Raw genomic sequence first — 21,294 nt, 5'->3', positions numbered from 1 at the left:
ACTTGCTGCTGTTGTGGGGTCCCTCGAGATTGTGCACATGATTTGGCCAATATAGCTCAATGTTGAGTATGACTTTTTTTTTAAAGAAACGGTGATTGGTAGAATAGGTAACTGTGATAATGTGCTTGTTAATGAAAAACTCTATAAATACCATTAAAAACATAAGTATAACAACTATTTTGGATGATTTGGAGTCTCCGATATCTATCTGTTGAAAGAAGAAGAAAATCCTGTTTCAACGATCTCCAGTCACTTATCTGAAGTTTTGATGTACTTCATTTATCAAACTTAAATCTTTTAAACCTTATTCTTTATAATTTCATCTCTCTGTCGTGCAGCATGAAGACTAATGATAAATTAGTGGTTCTCGAACGTTTGGTTGAAGGGGCATTTTGAGTTTTGGGTGGCACAGTGGTTAGCACTGCTGTCTCACAGCACCAGGGACCTGGGTTCAATTCCAGCTGTGTGAGCGTGGAATTCCTCCAGATACTTTGGCTTCCTCCCACTGTCCAAAGATGTGCAGGTTAGGTGGATTGGCCATGCTAAATTGCCCTTAGTGTGCAAAAGATTAGGAGAGGTTATGGTGAGGTGGAGGTGTCGGCCGAGGTAGGGTGCTCTTTTGGAGGGTCAGCGCAGACTCGATGGGCTGAATGTCCTCCTCCTGCACTGTAGAGATTCGATGATACCTTTTCAAATGGGTTAGAAATCTCTAATCCAAATTACAATAAAATATGATGATTACAATATGAAAGTGCTGCATTTAAAGAGAATCGGCGCAATTCTCCTGCCTTGTTGGGCTCTCGCTCGAGTGGACCTAGGCCGTGAATAGCGGGAGAGGCCAAAAACGAGGACCTCACTCGGTGATGCAACTGGCCCGCTCCCGTAGAAATCGGAATCTCGCCCTAGTGTGGTGAGAAACCAATTATCACCGCAATCTGCTGCTGATCATTCTATTTCCTTTTTGCCATTAGGGCAGCACGGTAGCATTGTGGATAGCACAATCGCTTCACGGCTCCAGGGTCCCAGGTTCGATTCCGGCTTGGGTCACTGTCTGTGCGGAGTCTGCACATCCTCCCCGTGTGTGCGTGGGTTTCCTCCGGATGCTCCGGTTTCCTCCCATAGCCCAAAGATGTGCGGGTTAGGTGGATTGGCCATGATAAATTGCCCTTAGTGTCCAAAATTGCCCTTAGTGTTGGGTGGGGTTACTGAGTTATGGGGATAGGGTGGAGGTGTTGACCTTGGGTAGGGGGTAGGGTGTTCTTTCCAAGAGCCGGTGCAGACTCGATGGGCGAATGGCCTCCTTCTGCACTGTAAATTCTATGTATTACTCTTTCTGCCCCATTTTCCTACCTTTCAGCGGTACAATGGATCCTTGACTGCACCATCACCTCAAGAGCTTGGATTTTAATGTAACCAAATTTGATAGGCTGGAATTTTCTGTTGTTGTAGCTCCTAAATTCAATGTGCATGTGTTATTGAGCCCTTCCTTGATGCACACTGGGGAGCTAGAGAAAGGATTATTTATTTTTTTAAAAAGGGAAAAAATCATACTGATGAAATTGAACACTTTTTTTTTACCGTTCCGACTATCGGGGAAAATAGTGGAAGGTGCAGATTAATAAAAATCCCTCAAAGCAACAATTAAACTCTTGCTGAACCTGTGTCTTTTTTTGTGCTAAATGAGGCTCTTGTGTAAGACATTATCAGTAAGATTATACATTGAATTTTATAAAGAAGAACTTTACTTATGAAATCACGTGCATCATTTGACTTCCTCAGAACACCAACATAGAAAATCCAGTGCTCATTTTTGACATACAATGAGTGCATTCATCATTCTGTTTTCCTCTTGTGTATCAACAAAATCTTTGAAACGGTCCATATTTCATTGCATTCTGTTGCAGAATATTTAATTTCAATAATAATAATAATAATCGCTATTGTCATGAGTAGGCTTCAATGAAGTTACTGTGACCACATTGTCGACCACCTAGTCACCATATTCCGGCGCCTGTTTGGGGAGGCCGGTACGGGAATTGAACCCGTGCTGCTGGTTTTGTTCTGCATTACAAGCCAACTGTTTAGCCCACTGTGCTAAACTAGCCCCTACTGTGCTAAACCAGCCCTAGGTATTACTAGGTATTATTCATATTGTTCAGTATTTGTCTTCACAACTTTTTAAATTGCTTTCATTTAGTCTTTATTGATGAAAAATAAGTATATGTTTAATCAGTTCTCAATGCTTTATTGCCATTTATTTAATGAAACGTGTCAGTCGTATCTCAATGGATCTAATTCCTGTAACTGGTAGATGGACTCGGATTAATAGTTAACAATGGAAGTCATTTGGGGCCAGAACCATAGTTATCATCAAATTATTGTTATAATAGAATCCACAGTGCTGAAGGAGGCCATTCGGGCCATCGAGTCTGCACCGGCCCCTGGAAAGAACACCCTACCTAAGCCCACACCTCCACCCTATCCCCATAACCCAGTCGGCCCACCCACTCTTTGTGGACACTGAGGGCAATTTAGCATGGCCAATCCACCTAACCTGCACATCTTTGGACTGTGGGAGGAACCTGGAGGAAACCCACGCAGATACGGGGAGAATATACAGACTCCGCACAGACAGTGACCCAAGTCGGGGATCGAACCTAGGACCCTGTAGCTATGAAGCAACGGTGCTAACCACTGTGCTTGTGTGCTGTCCAAATGTCGGTCCCAACCACACACCATGTCAGGAATGGTTATCTAATGTGATTTTTGTAGGATTGTCCAATTAATAACCAGTAGGCTTGCTTGCTATACAATTTAAGGATGCCAGGTAGGCTCTTGACATTGGAGGGCCACTTAGAACACTGCCGGGTTGAGGAGAGGAGCGTGAAAAAAGTGATGTGGAATGCTGGTCGCATGGTCTGGCACCAGAAAGCTGTCTCCTTTTGGTAACTGTGGACATCCACCTACTGAATGGAAAATTATGATCAGTGTGGAAGAGGGTCATAATAGGTCTCTAATTGCCTTTATTCACTATCAACCAGTTGCCGTTGCCACTTCGACCAAACTTCTTTGAAAATGGACTCGAGATGGGAAGCTGCCAGCAAACTCGCATGTTACTTTTCTGTGGCTATTATTCTTCTGCATGGCTGCCTCTGGACCCACTCCCATCGGACTTCATAAATCCTACTCCATGCTCCGTCATCCTGGCCAGTCCAATTTTGTAGCTTTTGGCTGACAAGGGTTAGGTGCCCTTAGAATGAAAGAATTCTTTGAAACGTAATCCACCATTTGACCGGTTAAAAATAGTTTGAGGCTTCATTTGCTTTTTAACTTTGATTTTCTTCCCACAAAGTCAGTTTCAGCAACATAAATGCCGAGTTAATTCTCAGAATATGGTGTCTCTGGCAATGCCAGCATTTATTGCCCATCCCCTAGATCCCCTTGAGAAGCTGAAGATGAACTTTGAACCATTGCAGCCTAAGAAGCGACACCTCATGGCACCATTAAAAGTGGGGGTGGTGAGGGGGTGTTTTCTAGGATTTTGACTTTGTGCCAATCAAGTAACTTTTGTGCATGTGGTGTTTGGCAGTATTAAATCCCGATTCTTTTCTCTCTCTGCATCTTGAGAAAGTTAGAGTTTGGTGCAGCCGCAAAATGTCAAACTACATTTCTGACCTGATTAGGTGGTGCTGTGTTTTCTGTATCTAGAAAATTTGGTCGGCAGTGTTGCCATCTCATTCGTGTTCAAAAAGGTGCTGCCACCAAAATCCCCGACAGTGGAACAGGAGTGTAAATAGTAATGTTCATTCTCAAAATCTTCTATTATTGTGATTTGTGTGGCAGATAGTCTATCTGTTACCTCAGATAATGTCCATTGTTGTGCACAGTGGCTCTCATAATATTCTTTATCTATTTCAGCATCATTTTTTGGAAGCAGCTACGTGCAGCTTAAAGTAATGGAGACCTCTAGCAAGACATCACTAAGTTTACAATTTCACACCTCAAAGTCAAGTGGCCTGCTTTTCCTTGCAGCAGGGGAAGATGATTACTGGTTGGTGGAGCTGCATTCTGGGCGTGTACAGGTACACCAGTTAGAAAACTGGAGAAGTATTTTGAAATTATGCTCATTTACTCTTTTGCTTAAATTCTGACTTTGCTGTTCTTAGGTGAAGTTGGAGCTTGGTTCTGGTGAAAAGATTCTTCGGTCTGAGAGAGGAGTGAAGCTAAATGATTTGGCATTGCACACATTGGACCTATACCATGAAGGTGATGAAGTTACCTTGACAGTGGACAAACACTTCCGAACTACTGTGAGGATGCCGGGACCGCTTCACGAGCTCGACGTCCAACATGGCATTTTTGTAGGTGGCACTGGCCTGTTTGACAAACCTTATATGGAAGGTGCAGCGAGTAACTTCCGCGGATGCATCGATGAGGTGGTATTCAACCAGCATGACATCTTGTCATCTTTGAGGACATATTCTGGTTTCAAAAATGTACATGAGGTCTCGGCAGGCTGCAGTGATGAATTTTTCGCTGAAGACGGTGAGCCAATCAGCTTATTTAGTTCCAAATCTTATCTTGAATTTGCCTCATGGAAAGCTGAAGAGGAGGCAGTGCTTGAGTGTACTGTGCGCACCACGCAACCATTGGGTCTGCTGCTGTACAATGCTGGTCGACAAGGTGATTTTGTTGCGATGGAAATTGCAGAAGGATTAATTCGAGTAGTTATTGGGAAATCTGGAAAAAAAACGCACCTTTCTTCACTGAGTAACGTTAATGACAATAATTGGCATGACATTAAGCTGCGATTTACACCCAAGCATCTTCACCTTGCAGTGGACGAGGAGACTGTAAAGGTTACTCTGAGCTCTCGCAGCAAAAATATTAAGTTGAGGGGCCCTCTGTTTCTTGGCGGTATAGATGACAGCACTCGTGTTGAAGTATTAAAGATTGGCCTTCTATCCCTTGCTGGAAGAAAGGCAAGAGGAGGATCCTTCCGGGGTTGCCTAAAGGATGTGAAAGCTAACTCTCAAAAGAAGAGTTTGAAGAATGCGCTAGTTACAAAAGACATTTCGGCTGGCTGTGCCGCAGTAAATAAAAGTTCTACAACTGTAAAAACAACAACAGCTCAAATGCTTGTCGTTCCGACAATATTCACTCCTCAAGTGACGGCGAAACCCACTGCAAAAGCACAGAGCACAAAATTCCTGGCTCTCAGTAATCTAGTGGTTGCAGAAAATGGGCAGACAACACTGGAGTCGAAACACCTAAAGTTGAACCTAGATTTCAAGAAATTGGGTGTACGTCAGTCACAAATAATATTCAAGGTAACAAAGCAACCAAGCCATGGACATCTAAAATTTAACACTGGCCCAGAGAGTGAAGAGAATTCTTTTACCACATTGGATCTCTGGTATGGGAGAGTATTATATGTTCATGATGGATCTGAGTATTCCCATGATCAGTTCTCATTTTCTGTTTTTACGAGCAGTAAGAAGGTGGTCCCAGATTACCTGAAAGGAGATAAACAGTACCTATTTAATATTACTGTTACACCAACCAACGATGCTCCTGAACTCCTCCTTCCTGATGGTAATTTGTTCACTTTGCTGGAGAACTCCAAGAAATGTCTTACAAGTAAAGTGGTTAAGGCTATTGATATTGACACAAACTCCACATGGCTTCAGTTCTCCATTTTAGGTAATCTTAATGCAGATGCTGGATTTTTGGAAAATGCCATGAACCCTGGTATGACTATAACTACATTCTCCAACACTGACTTGGAAGAAGGAAACGTGTATTATGTTCACCAAGGTGTTCGTACCTCAAGGATGGTGTTACGTGTCAGTGATGGTGATAAAGTGAGCAACACTGTAGTTTTACGAATAATGGCTGTACCAGTGGATTATAAAGTGATCAATAATACAGGTCTAGTAGTGGGACAGAGTGATGCAGCCTTGATCACTAGCTATAATCTGTCAGTCGAAACAAATGCTATTAATCAGGAAGTAGAAATCCGTTATCACATTGCTAAAACTCCCATGTATGGTGAAATTCAACGACTTCATTCCAGTACCGGGTGGAAGAAAATCACTTCATTTTCTCAACGGTCAGTGGAGCGGGGCCGCATCCGCTACTTTGGCACTTTCCATGAACTTCAGTCTGCTAATGTAACTGAAATGTTCATGTTTACAGTTAATATAGGGAGCATGACCAGCGAGGAGCTAGTTTTCCCCATTGTCGTGGAATGGGTTAAGTTCAAACTCCTAAAGAATAATCCATTGGAGATTGATAAAGGGAAGAAACAAGCTCTGACTTCTGAAAATCTCCATGCTGTGTTGGAAGGTGCAAGAATCTCTGAAAGTGGGCTGCACTATCGGTCGGTGACTGTACCTAAAAGAGGACAGCTTTTGCTGAATGGTGAGATTCTAAAACAAAATTCCTCCTTCAGTCAGAAAGACATATCTGCACGGAAGGTGGAATATGAATTAATCGGAAAACCTCATGAAGATATTGAGGATGCCTTCAGCTTTCAGCTTTTCTCCAAGCAAGCCGTATCCAGGATCCATAATTTCCATGTACTTATTAAAGCTGATGTTAACACCATTACTTTAACAAATAAAGGTCTCGTCTTGATTGAAGGAGAAGGAGAGTTAATAACTCAGGCAGAGTTATATGCAGAAACCTTGAACACCAAAAATTTCTTGTACACGATTACGCAGAGTCCAAGATTTGGCAAGTTGAAGCGGATCAACCGCTCTGATTCAACTGACAGTAATGACAATATAACGACCTTTACGAATGAAGATATTATTGGACAACGTCTTATGTACATGCATGACGATTCTGAGTCAACACATGATGAGTTTATGTTTGTTGCAGCTGCAACTGGAGGGGCCGCAGATAATTCAAAAGCAGACTTGAACTCTGTGTCTGTTGCGGGAACGTTTACCATAACTATTCAGCTAAGAAATGATGAGAAGCCAGTCCGTGTGGTAGATCACGTTTTTCATGTGGTTAGGAATGGTCAACGCCTGGTGACCACTGAAGATCTGCGCTATCATGATCCTGATTCTGACTTCAATGATGCACAGCTTTTGTACACACGTCGTGGTATTCAAAATGGTGACCTGGTTCTGGTAAATGACACCTCGGAAAAGCTTTTCCAATTCTCTCAAGCAGATCTCGAGCAGAAGCGGGTTCTGTTTGTGCACCATGGTGCTGACAGTGGCAGGTTTGTCCTGTTTGTAACCGATGGCAAACACTACACTTCTTCATTACTTGAGGTCAGTGCCTCAGATCCTTATGTGCGAATTGCGAACAATACAGGGCTTTTGGTGCAGAAAGGACAAGAGAAGTCTCTAACAACGGCTAATTTAAGTGTTAACACAAACCTTTTTATTGCAGATGAAAGTGAGATTAGTTACAGAGTATTTTTGCCACCAAAGCATGGAGCACTGTACTTGAATGACATTCAGGCGGAATCTTTCACTCAGAATGACTTGAAGAATGGTCATGTTGTGTATCGCCATGACAACAGCAACAACCTTGTGGACAAGTTCAATTTCACAATAAAAGTGAAACATGTACTGCTGGATGGAGGGGCGACTGTACGTATATACCTAGAAAGCCACCAGCGTGCTCCAACAGTCATTCACAACAGCAATCTGTTGGTTGATGAAGGGAAGCCTGTGAAAATCAGCAAAAAATCTCTCCAGGTGAGATGGTTACAGGATGCACATTTGTCCTTGTCTGTGTGCCGTTATCTTGTTTAACTTTGCATATCTGGCGGGTTCCTTTCCAAAAAACAAAACATCTTTTAAATTTACAGAATTAATTTAGGAAGTTGATTCAAAACTTTGACATTGTTCTTATGGCAATCAGAAGCTTTGACTGCCCACACAGTTTGTCATTGAATAATCAAACCCCCTCACATTTTTCAGTCCGCCAAGGCATTGAAGTGTGATGTGATGAAACAGAAAGTCTCCTCATTAACACTGTAATTATTCCCTAGTTCTGGATGTTAAATTGCAAATTGTAGTTGTAATGATATTGATCTAACTTTTACTTCCATGTAAATTGAAAAAATGTACCAAAATGACATGGTAAATTGTGTGGCGCTAACTGGGCAGCAGCTTACTGCTCAACCATTTTTAAACAAAAACATAATTTTTTATCTCTTAACACAATTATAGTAGTACAATGGTCTTTTTGCATCAAATTAACACATTTATTTTGTAAGCTAACAAATGATGTAATGTTTTATTAATATTTTTTATGTGCCATATGTTACTTCAACTGTTCCTATAATCTGCTGGTTTAAGATTGCTACCAGCAGTGATGCACCAGTACTATAATGCAAAGACAAAATGTACACTGTAATGGCCTCAATGAAAGTGGTAGCAGTTTGGTGATAATCAAAATTACCATTTCTTAACTCCTTTGACACAATTCCCACCAACTATTTTCCATACTGATTCCAAACTCATGAGAAAGTGGCGGCAGAGTGGTAATATCACTGGATTAGTAATCCAGAGGCCCAGGCTAATGTTCTGGCAACATGCGTTTATTAAATTGAGTTAATAAATCTAGAAAAACCCCTTAGGCCTATATGTGATCTCAGATCCACAGCAATGTGGCTGACTCAGAAAAGCCTAGCAAGCCACTCAGTTGTCTCAAGCTGCTATAACGTCTAAAAGGAATAAAGCTGGAAACACCACCTGACATTGGACATGACTATGGTAAACCCAGCCCTTTCGTCCCTGCAAAGGCCTCTGTACTAACATCTGGGGCACACCAAAGGTAAAGACAGAGTTGCTCCCCCCCCCCTCCCAGCTGATCATTCCTCACGCTGAAGACCACGAGGTATGTATCCTGGGTTGGGGACTTCAAAAAGGGAGGTAGAGAGAAAATATAACTACAGACCAGTGAGCCTAACATCGGAGTCCATTATCAAGGGTTTAGTAGCACAGCATTTGAAAATCAGTGATGTAATCAGACAAAGTCAGCATGGATTTACGGAAGAAAAATCATGTTCAGCAAGCCTACTAGAATTCTTTGAAGATATAACTGGTAGAGTTGAGCAGGGAGAACTGGTGGATGTGGTTTATTTAGACTTTCAGAAGGCTTTTGACAAGGTCTCAAACAATGTAAAGTTAAAGTGCATGGGATTATGGACAGAAAGCTGGTTAGCAGACAGAAAACAAAAAGTGGGAATAAATGGGCCTTTTTCTGATTGGCAGGCAGCGACTAATGGGGTACTGCAGGGATCTGTGCTAGGACCCTGACTGTTCACATATATTAATGGTTTGGACGAGGGAACGGAAAGTATCATCTCAAAATTTGCAGATGATACAAAATTGAGTGGGTTGAGGAGGTTGAGCTGTGAGGAGGATGCAGAGATGCTTCAGTGGGATTTGAACAGGCTGAGTGTGTGGGCATTTGCATGGCAGATGCAGTATAATGTGGATAAATGTGAGGTTATTAGCTTCGGTTGCAAAAATAGGAAGGCGGATTATTATTTGAATGGGTGTAAATTGAGAGATGGATATTCAGCAAGACCTTGGTGCCCTTGTGCATCAGTCGCTGAAAGTAAGTGCATAGGTACAGCAGGCAGTAAAGAAGGAAATGTTATATTGGCCTTCATAGTGAGAGGATTTGAGTATAGGAATAGAGATGTTTTACTTCAGTTGCATAGGGCAGTTGTGAGGTCACACCTGGAGTATTGTGTGCAGTTTTTGTGTCCTTATCTGAGGAAGGATGTTCTTGCTGGAGGGAGTGCAACGAAGGTTTACCAGGCTGATTCCAGGGATGGCGGGACTGTCATATGAGGAGAAACTATGAAGAGTGAGAGGGAATCGCATAGAAACTTAGAAAATTCTAACTGGATTAGACAGGGTACATTCAGAAAGAATGTTCCTGATGGTGGAAGAGCTCAGAACTAAGTGTCATAGTTTGAGGATAAGGGGTAAACCTTTTAGGACTGAGATGAGGAGAAATCTTTTCACCCAGAGAGCTGTGAATCTGTGGGATTCGCTACCACAGAAAGTTGAGGCTAAAACGTATAATTTGAAGAAGGATTTGATATAACTCTTGGGGCTCAAGGATAAGGTATTGAGCCTGATGATCAGCCATGATCATAATAATGGCGGAGAAGGCTCAAAGGGCTGAATGGCCTCCTCCTGCATCTATTTTCTCTGTCTATCACCAAGAATAGCTTGGCAGCACCACTGCTGAGCAAGCTGGGCGAGTCCTAAATGACATAGCTACTAGATTGGATGTCCAGCAGGTGGTGAAGAAACCAACTGGAAGGAAAAGCCTACTTTACCTCATCTTCACCTGTCAATGTTGGTAGGAGTGACCACTGCACAGTCAATGAGCCAAAAGTCCCATCTTCACATTGAGGATACCCACTATCATGTTGTGTGGCACGATCACCATGCTAAATGGGACATTTCAACAGACCTGGCAACTGGAACTGGGCATCAATGAGGTGGTGTGGGCCTTCAGCAGCAGCAGAATTGTACTCTAACCACAATCTGTAACCTCATGGCCCAGCATATCCCCCACTCTACCATTACAACTAAGCTGGGGGTTTCGCCACCGATTCAATGAAGAGCATGGGAGGGCTTGTCAGGAGCAGGACCAGGCATACCTAAGAATGAGGCACCAATCTGGTGAAGCTACAACACAGCAAAAGCAGCAAGTGATAGACAAAGTTAAGCAATTCCACAACCAACGGATCAGATCTAAGCTTTGCAATTCTGCCATATCCAGTCGTGAATGGTGGTGGACAATTAAACAATGCACTGGAGAAGGAGGCTCCACAAATAACCCCATCCTCAATTATAGAAGAGCCCAGTGTATCAGTGCAATAGACAAGGCTGAAGCATTTTCAATAATCTTCAGCCAAAAGTACCAAGTGGATTATCCATCTTGATCTCCTCCTGAGTACCCCAACATTGATATGCCAATCCTCAGCTAATTCGGTTTACTCCACATGATATCAAGAAATAGCTGAATGCACTGGGTATCGCAAAGATAATATTCCAGCAATGGTACTGAAGACTTGTGCTTCAGAACTTGCTACATCCCTAATCAAGCAAGTCCAGTGCAGCTAATTATGACTCCAACCAGTGGAGATTTTTCTCCTTATTCCCATTGACTCCAGTTTTGCTCGGGCTGCTTGTTGTCATACTTGGTCACTACCCGGCAATGTTGAAAATTGTCAAGATTTGTTCTGTTCACAAAAAGCAGGACAAATTCAAACCAGCCATTTACTGCCTTGTCAGTCTACTCTCAACCATTAGGCAGCATGGTAGCATGGTGGTTAGCACAATTGCTTCACAGCTCCAGGCTTGGGTCACTGTCTGTGTGGAGTCTGCACGTTCTCTCCGTGTGTGCGTGGGTTTCCTCCGGGTGCTCCGGTTTCCTCCCACAGTCCAAAGATGTGCAGGATAGGTGGATTGGCCATGCTAAATTGCCCTTAGTGTCCAAAATTGCCCTTCGTGTTGGTTGTGGTTACTAGGTTATGGGGATAGGGTGGAGGTGTGGGCTTGGGTAGGGTGCTCTTTCAAAAAAAAAAGAGCCGGTGCAGACTCGATGGGCCGAATGGCCTCCTTCTGCACTGTAAATTCTATGATTCTAAGTCATGGACCATGTTATCGACATGCTATCAAGCGGCACTGACTCAGAAGTAAACTGCTCACTGCTCAGTTTGCATTACCCCAAGGTGACTCCTGACCTTATTACAACTTCCAGAGGTGACTGAAGATTCCCTGCCCTTGACATCAAGGCCGCATTTGACCAAGTATGACAACAAGCAGCCCGAGCAAAACTGGAGTCAATGGGAATAAGGAGAAAAATCTCCACTGGTTGGAGTCATAACTAGCACAAAGGAAGAAGGTTGTGGTTGCTGAATGTCAATTATCTCACACCCAGGATATCACTGCAGGAGGTCCTTAGGCCCAAATATCTTCAGTTGCTTCATCAATGACCATCCTTCCATCAAATTAGTTTTGTGCTGATGATTGCACAATGTGACTCCTCAGATACAGTCCATGCCTATGTGCCTGAACAAATTTGGGCTTGGGCTGATAAGTGGCAAATAACATTTGTGTCACTCAAGTGCCAGGCAATGACCATGTCCAACAAGACAAAATCCACAATCTCCCTTTGACATGCAATGGCACTACCATCACTGAATCCACGACTATCAACATCCTGGAGGTTACCATTGATCAAAACCTGAACTGGACTGGCTACAAGAGCAGGTCAGAGGCTGGGAATCCTGCGGCTGGTAACTCCCCTCCTGACAACCCTAAAGTCTGTCCATCATCTACAAGGCACGAGTTGGGAGTGTGATGGAATCTTTTCCATTGCTTGGATGAGTACAGCTCTCACAAAATCTGAGGCGCAATACCATCCAGGAAAATGCAGACAAATTGATTGGCACCCCATCCACCACGTTGAACATTCACCGCCCCCATTACCGACGCACAGTGGCAACAGTCTATCCACATGATCCACTACAGTGACTCTAAGGTTCTTTTGGCAGCACCTTCCAAAACTGTGATCTCTACCAGCCTACAAGGACAAGAGCGTCAGCTGCTTGGGAACACCACCATCTGAAGTTCCCCTTCAAGTCACTCACCATCATGACTTGAAACATGTTGTCATTCCTTCACTGTCACTAGGTCAAAATATTGGAATTATCTCCCGAACAGCACTGTGGGTGTACTTCCACCACATGCAGTTCAAGAAGACATGTTCTCAAGGCCAATTAGGGATGAGCGCTGTAGTCCATGCCACCCACATCTCATGAAAGAAGAAAAAAAAAACAAATACTCAAAATATTGAATTGGCCCATCCATACAATGATGTAACTGGAATCCCTGCACCTTCTGCAACCCAATTACTAAATGAATTATTGACTGCCCAAAGACCTGCCTAGCTCATGAAAATTTGACATGGTCATACTGAAAGTTAATCTGATCCTCAAACTGTATTTTGTTAATGCAAAATTCAAGAGTTTTCACCTAAAGTTTGTTTTGTTTTCTCTCATATTTTTATCTGCATGGCATAACATTTTTTGTCCACCAGATGTCATCTAATCCTTTGTATGTATTTTGTTAATTGTTGTCTGTAGTTGCTGCTATGTTTTGTGCACTGACATGATATGGTCTATGGGCCATATCAGAACAAGTACAACTTGGAAAAATATTGTGAATTTAAGAATGGGGCAGTGAGTTCACAATTTAGACTTTTTTTAGATTTTCATAGGTATTAGCGCAGTTTTAAAGTGGTGACGTATGGCGTTCTTTACTGTCAGCCATATTTAAGTAACTTCTGTCATGACAGCCACATTACTTTATAGCAATATATAAGTGAATGGCATGAGGAAAGATTATTCTGCAATATTGTTTTACATTAAATTGAGAGAGGAACGGCCAAATTATACTCTGAGGATGCTGGCTCACCCCAGTTTCACTCTTCGGGAATCAGCCCATTAATTATGAGCCTGGACTTCAACCGATCTTCAGAAGGACGACCCATCTCATAGAGTTGCTGGCCAATTGGAGGCTAGCAGCTCTGTGAGACCTGTGGGCACTGCAGGGGCCCAGGAGGAAGAGGAAATATGGATGTTCTGAGGTCCAGGTAAGTCTGGGCACTCACCGGGGTGGGGTTAGCGAGCCGGTGCAAGGAATTGGGGGAATCATGTTGGACAGGGCATTGGGGGGGGGGGGGGGGGGTGGGAAGAGACACGGGGTGGCAAAACTGTTGTGGGGTGGGGAGCCTCCAGTTGACGGAGAGTGACCTGGGAAGGAGGACTCCTTTCACAGAGCAGCAGCTCATTGTGTTAAATGTGCTAGATTATAGGTTGGGCGCAAATCTCTCCTGCCACCTGATTGTTGGAAAAGCGGAAGGATGACGCCCTTAGTTGGGCTTTAATTGCCCACTTAAGAGCCTCAATTGGGTCAAGGATGGGTGGCTCACCCCAACGCCTTACTGGCACCTGTAAAATTGTAGCAGGGTGAGGGTGGCAGGAACATTAACAATGGCGCCATCATTTATCGGCCCCCCAACCTGTTCTCCCATGCGCAAGTGGCCAATAAAATTCAGCCCGAGGACACAGGTTCAAGCTAGTTCAAATTATAGGGTAGAATTTCAGTATTGTGTTCCTCTCTCTGCCAATGTCATTTTGGTGGCACATTTATGAAAACTCCTGGAGGAATAGCATAAATAGCTATTCACTCTGTTTTTCTGGTTTCCACCTAAAATACAGTCGGAGGTCATTTAAATCCCTTGTTTCTGGCTCATACATGTGGAGATTTGTGTGAGAGCACTGTAAAATGTATTTATTTCTGATGCAAAATACTGTGAATACGACAGATGTGAAATGAAAACAGATAATGGTGGGAAATACTTGGACCAGGCTACATCTGTGGAAGACAGCGCAACTCTTATGAATGTGGATCTTTAGCATTCTTGAAATCACATTGTGTTTCGTGTGAGATCCTGCCCCAAGCTGTTCAGTTGGTAAAACGTTCCCCTGATAAAATGCAGTTCCCAATATTGTACTGATTATTACATAGTGAGAAGGCCATCTTCCCACCTTCGCTCCTCAGTCTCGAAAGCTTTACAGCGCAGAATGAGACGCTTCGGCCCAACATGTCTGCACCAGTCATCAAGCATCTATCTATTCTAATCCTGTTTTTCAGGCAACCAATTCTCATTCTGGCAATCCATTATTCTTTGGGATCTTAATCTTGCGCAAGGTGCTGAATTTTGCTGCCCTGTTTGATTGATTTGTGATGAACGATGCTCGTTTATTAATCTAGATTTGGTCAATAGTAGGGTCACCTGCAACAGCAAGGATCGTTTTGAATGACAAAGATCATTCGATTAATCCTAAGTATCTTTCTGGCTGGCTGACTCAAGTTCCCCTAACGCAGCATCCAGTTGTTTCTTAGCTAATTCTAGGAATTTTGTGTCTAGCACTGCACAGGGAGTCGAGTCCATATGTTGATCACCCTTTAGATGGAGAAGAATTTCTTGACATCGGTCTTAAATTTACCAATTAATAGCTGGCATCTGTGTTCCCCTTGTCCTACTCAGTCAATTTAATGTGTTACAGTTATGAGGTTTATAAGATTACGTTTAGAGACTGTCTTTTTAAGGTAAAATGAAGGGGGTCTTGTGACTTGTTCTAAAGTCTGCCTGATAGCGAGCCTGGATAGTTTGATTGGTAGAAATTAAAATGGCCCAGATTTCTTTTCTGGGAAGAAGACAATGTCCTGTTTTCCATCAGTGGATAGGCCTCGAGTCTCAAAAGCCTCAGATAAATGCTGAGAACCTCAGATTGTAAATAGTTTTGCTTTAACTGCCCATTCATTTCTAAGATAAAAGAAAGTTGGGATCTCGAGGATAGCCGAGCAGAATTCTATCTGTATACTAGATCCATGTGATTCACTGCCATGGAGATGGAGCTTTGAAAAGGGAAAGGTTACTAAGATATCCCTGAAAACTCACAGTTGAGGTTAGTCTTCAAGGATACAGGAGAGGGCGAGCATCTACAGGCAGCAAGGCACTGTGTTCACCACATAGGAATGTGATTGGGAGTTCATGATGGGATTGAAAAGACCAATTTCATGAGGAGTTAAAATTAGCATGGAAGATTCACTTAATTTATGCTAGGGGAAAATCTTCATTTTGATCGACAAGTTTGAGATTAAAATTTCCAAGGTTGAGAAAAGGAAAGCACAGAATTAACATCTCAGCAGGTAAGAACTACCTTGGTTGCACCTGTTCGGGAAAAAAATGAATATCTATTTAAATGACAATGTAAGGTAGATCTGTGAAATGTGTGCTTAAAAAAAGGAGAAATGTTCTGATTTGAGTTTTAGTGATGTTTCGTAAATAGTGGCTTTAGCCTTGTGTTATATTAGAAGCCTTAAGATGTGAAATTTTGTGTCAGTCTCTCAGCTGTTAGCTGGACGTTCTTGATCTCTAGGGAGATAGTAACAAATAGCAATATTTGGAGTAACATTTTATACTGTTTACTATCTTTATACATCACTGTAAATTCTTCTCGTCGATGCTTAGATTCCTTTCTAGGTCGAAAAGCCCATGGCCCGTTAGTAAAAGCAGTCACCGGCAGGACCATGCTGAATTGCTCTGCTAACCTTGTTAATTTTGTTTGCTATTCATTTATTATCGGCAAATTGTGGCCGATTTAAATTAGAAACTCTACAAATTTCAATACATTTGTAAAGCTCTAATCCAACATAGTAAAAATCAGAAATGCAATCTGCTATATATTTTTCCTTTTAAATATTTTGACAAATCATAAATGTTTCATTCCGCTGTATGTTGATCAGGACTTAATTACTCAACATTAAATATCGGCTCTGCAGCCAGTGACTTTTAAAAAAAGCGTTACTGGCAGCAACCACATGCTGTTCTAAAATGTAGAACCAAATCATGCTTCAAAATTGAATTTCACTAATTTATTCTCCTTCCTCCTTCCAAGCTACTCTATTCTTGTAGTGTGCTTTTTTTTTGTGTTTTATAAGAATGTGGCTTTTCATAGGGATCTGCGTCACTTTTTACTTGCACAGTGGATCATTAGTCTTATTCATTGTTTTCATTAAACCTGCGACTGTGAGGTGCTTCAAGCTATGCTGCTGTGAATTTTCCGGTGTTATTAAAGGTTAAGGCCCTGTAGACAGCAAAAAATTTGCTGTGTAAAATTTACCTAATTGAAACAGGAGAACTATCTGGTGTTTATACTCTATTCGAAACCTCTTCCACTTTACTACTTCTCACATTTTCAACCCTTCTTTTCCCTTTTCACTCATGTAATTATTGAACATCCCTTTAAATGCTTCTCTGCCGTTCACCCAGACTACTTGCCAATTCCCTGTAGTTGCTACCATGCTGGTGTCTTCTTCCACATTTTAGTTACTCTCTGGGTAAAGTTGTTTCCTAATTCAGTACTGAATTTATTAGTGACTATCTCGACTCTTAGTTTTCTGTCCTCTACTATTGACTCCTGCGCAAATCGAACCATCTTTTCAATGTCTGCCCTCTCAAACCCCAAAACTCCAAGGTTTTAGAGACCTCTATACTGAAGGTCGTCCCTCGGCCTCCTCATTTCTAGAGAGAAAATCCCCAGTCTGTTCAGTCTGTGCGAGAGCTCATGAGCAGAACCAACGATGCAGTCTTTCTGCAGTGGTGCTGCTCAAGGGGAGAACCTTGGCTTATCTGGCAGCAATGAATGAAGGTATTCCAGACGTTTAGTAAATAATGAAACCCATCTGAAGAAGTGAATTTCCCAGGGTATAGTAATAATCTTTATTGTCGTAAGTAGGTCTACATTAACACTGCAATGAAGTTACTGTGAAAAGTCCCTAGTCACCACATTCTGGCACCTGTTCGGGTCCACAGAGGGAGAATTCAGAATGTCCATTTCACCTAACAGCATGTCTTTTGGGACGTGGGAGGAAACTGGAGCACCCGGAGGAAACGTACGCAGACACGGGGAGAACGTGCAGACTCTGCACAGACAGTGACCCAAGCAGGAATGAAACCTAGGACCCTGGAGCTGTGAAGCAACAGTGCTAACCATTGTGCTGTAAAGACTATCAGACCTAGAAGATGTAGGAGCAGAAGTAGTTCATTCAGCCCATCGAGTCAGCTCTGGCATTCAATGAGATAATGACTGATCTGACCTGATAATCCTCAACTCAACTTTCCTGCCTTTATCGCCATAACTCTTGATTGCCTTACTGACTAAAAATCTATCAGCTTGCAGCAGTGTAAGTGCAGCCTCCATTAGTGCTAACTGCAATCTTTTCCTGAAGTAGAATATTTTAGTTTAGACGGGCAGCATGGTCGGTGCAGGCTTGGTGGGCCGAAAGGCCTGTTCCTGTGCTGTCCTGTTCTTTATTATTTGTTCTTTGCCCTGCCGGCAGCTATCATGTGGCTTTGCGATGTCTGCCCTGCACTGAAATTCCCCATCTAGTGGAGAAGGTCTCATGGGCAGAAAATAAAGTCATAAATTGCGTGCAAAGTTGTTTGTTTTGACAATGCTGTAGATTGTGTCTTACATTATAAACAGGGAGGGCTTCATAACACTGGGAGCCAAGGCCAATAAACATCTGCTGTTACTTGAAGAGTTCCACAAGAGAAAGACAAATAAATGGTAGAATAAACTTGAAGTTCTGTTTCCTACTTTTATTAGCATAATGTCCTTAAGACCCCGTCTCAACTGTTGCTTTGTGAATGTCCAGTTTCACTGTTGAGCTTGTGGAGATCAATTTGCAAGCTAAATTCTTAGCAAATATCTTCTGATTTCAGGTTTTCTGCTTCCAACCTCATTAGTACATTTAAAATGGAGTGCATTGGGACCACATAAGGCCACAGAAAATCATTTGTCATTTAATTATATCTATGTCAGAGCTTTGTTAGACCTACCTAAAACTCATTTTACTGGTCTGCCTTTGCCAGAGGACTTTACTTGAAATCTTTGTTTTCACTTTGATTGAAAGAAACAATTGTCTTTTCCTTAACAACTTCCTGCAATAAAGAAATCCACACTCTTAACAATGCTGGAAATAAAGGAACTTCATCTCGCATTTTTAAATCTATAATCCCTCAAAGTTTACCGGCCAGTCAGAGGAAATAATCTTTCCCTGCTTAGCTTTGTTCAAGTGAGTTTGTTGTTTTTGAGACTTGCATGGGGGTGTTCAGATCTCCTGCTGTAACTTAAAGCCAGTTCACCAGGGTCTATGTCAAATTTACATTGGATGATTGGGAGAACAGCTGCAGAAATTCTGACATAGGAGTTTTTTCCCTTGAAAAACTATGTTGCTGATTGGAACACGTTCACCTCTGACTATATTTTGTTTTCTTTCAGGTGACGCATGAAGACAATCTGCCGCCTGAAATCATTTACAAAGTGAAAATTGCACCAGCTCATGGCTACCTTCGGCGCTTTGCTGAAGCAGAAGGGTATTATGTTGGAACAGAACATAAACCAGTTCAATACTTCACACAACAAGATCTGAATGATGGCAGCATTCAGTATGTGCAAGTGAGAGCAAATCAGTTGAGGGACAGCTTTACTGTGGATATTTCTAACGGAGTGGTAGAGCTGCCTGGAATTCTAATCCGGATTGATATTATTCCAAAGCTGATCCCGGTGGAAGTGCATAACTTTACTATCAGGGAAGGTGCATCAAAGGCACTGACCGAGGACTTTATCAAAGTTACAAGTTCACACTTTGCAGAGCTTAATTTTGAATACTCAGTAACTGAAAAACCAAAGCACGGACATATAGAGAACTCCCGTTTCCCTGGTCTACCACTTCTGTCATTTACCAGACAACAGGTAATGTGAAAATATTTAAATTTTTATTCTGGAAAGTCAATGTAGCGTTGTATACATGATCTGTATATATTGATAATAACACTGATTTGTTTTTTTCTACGACTTGATCTTTTAGGTTGAACAGGAATTTATTTATTACATCCATGATGACAGCGAGAGTCTCCAGGACAACTTCTCTATCATGATCAATGATACCCAACTGAGAAAAGAGAGTTTGCTTAGAACAATTTTTATTAATATTACATCAGTGAATGACGAGCCCCCCACCATCGTTGCAAACAAAATATTCAAAGTAAGTTAATTGTGTTTTAATATTGTAAATAAGATGAATACGTGCACAGTAACACCAAATGAATACAAACAAAAAATCAACAGTTTACTAGCTGATGCCCCTGATCTTGCTTTAAAGAGGCTAAAGGTGGCGGGAGAGCACAGAGGGTTAGCGGTTCCACAGATTCAAAAGGTATGAGAGTGGGGTGGAAAATCACACATGGGAAGATCATGGAAGTAACCTTGCGGAGCATGGAATTAGTGCAATTAAGAAATGCAAGGAGAAATATAGGAACTGCTCAAAACAGCAATAGAAGGCAAGGCTGATGGTTGCTTGAAAAGAGATATGGATATTAAGCCTAAAGTTACTGAATCGAAGGTGAGTTATAGGTAACAGAATTGGTCGGCTTTGCATTTGTTCTTCAAACATTTGAATTTTGCATGATTTCATTCTGTTTTTTTTGTTGAAGAGCTTCAGAAAAGCAAGGGGATTACCCGTGGTTGGGCCCGCTCCCCACGGGCTGAGCTAACTGGAACATTTGTGACTTTTTTGTTCAACTGAGTGCATGTGTACACCAACACTAGAATTATAATCATGTAGGTAGGCCAATCCATTGTGAAATTTTGATTTGTTCTATGCTAATGATAGACTGTGTGGGGTGGAAATTTGCCTTGTTTTGGTGTCTAAACTAGACAACCGGGTGGAACACATGAAAGAGACCTGAAGCTCATCTAAAATTGGACTTCATTGCCAGCAAGCTGCCATGTCAGTCAGGAATCTGCGACAGCTCACCGGTTTTACAGGGACCTGTAACTAGCTCCATCCACTGCCATCCAATAAGTTCAGAGGAGAAGCAATCAAGCGGGTGCCAGAAACAGTCTTCATAACTGCAGTGGAATTGAGAGTTACAGACTCGCTTCTCATTGGCTCCACATTCAGGGAATTAATTGCAGATAGATGTGAAAGGATATGATATAATTAGGATTACAGAGACATGGCTCCAACGTGACCAAGGATGGAAACCAAACATTGAGAGCTATTCAGTTTGAAGGAAGGACAAACAGAAAGGAAAAGGTGGTGGAGTTGCATTGTTGACTACAGAAGATATTGATAGAATATTGAGGAAAGATATCAGTACAGATGATGTTGAATCTGTCTTGAATAGAGTTAAGAAACATAAAGGGGCAAAACATATTCGTAGGGGTGATATACGACCACCAAACTGCAGTGGTAATGTTGGGAATGGCACTAGACAGGAAATCAGAGATGCATGTGATAAAGGAACATCTGTGATTATGGGTGACTTTAATCTGCAAATAGATTGGGTGAGTCAAATTAGTCACAATGCAATAGAGGAGGAATTTCTGGAGTGTATATGGGATGGTTTTCTGGACCAATACATTGAGGAATTAACAAGGGAACAGTCATTTTGGTCTGTGCAATGAGAAAGGATTATTTGGCAATCTAATTGTGAGAGAACCCTTGGGATGAGTGACCACAATATGATAGAATTCTTTATCAAGGTGGATCGTGAGTTAGCCGATGAATCTCAATAAAGGTAACTATGATGGTATGTGGCATGAATTGGCTATGATGGACTGGAAAGCATTACTGAAGGGAAGGACAG

General features: G+C 42.1%; 1 protein-coding gene across 1 annotated transcript in view; it reads left to right on the top strand.

Annotated features, from left to right (window-relative positions):
* The window catches only part of LOC119962800 (chondroitin sulfate proteoglycan 4-like), a 147,776-nt gene that overhangs the window by 21,848 nt on the left and 104,634 nt on the right, over positions 1 to 21,294 (top strand). Inside the window, exons 2-5 of the mRNA XM_038790894.1 lie at positions 3,919 to 4,082; positions 4,167 to 7,721; positions 18,923 to 19,396; positions 19,512 to 19,688. Of these exons, the coding sequence (XP_038646822.1) occupies positions 3,919 to 4,082; positions 4,167 to 7,721; positions 18,923 to 19,396; positions 19,512 to 19,688 (4,370 nt within the window). The remainder of the gene's footprint in view (positions 1 to 3,918; positions 4,083 to 4,166; positions 7,722 to 18,922; positions 19,397 to 19,511; positions 19,689 to 21,294) is intronic.

This window comes from Scyliorhinus canicula, chromosome 3, assembly GCF_902713615.1.
Source record: "Scyliorhinus canicula chromosome 3, sScyCan1.1, whole genome shotgun sequence".
In the NCBI taxonomy this organism is placed as follows: Eukaryota; Metazoa; Chordata; class Chondrichthyes; order Carcharhiniformes; family Scyliorhinidae; genus Scyliorhinus; species Scyliorhinus canicula.
This window is presented reverse-complemented; position numbering and strand designations above follow the sequence as displayed.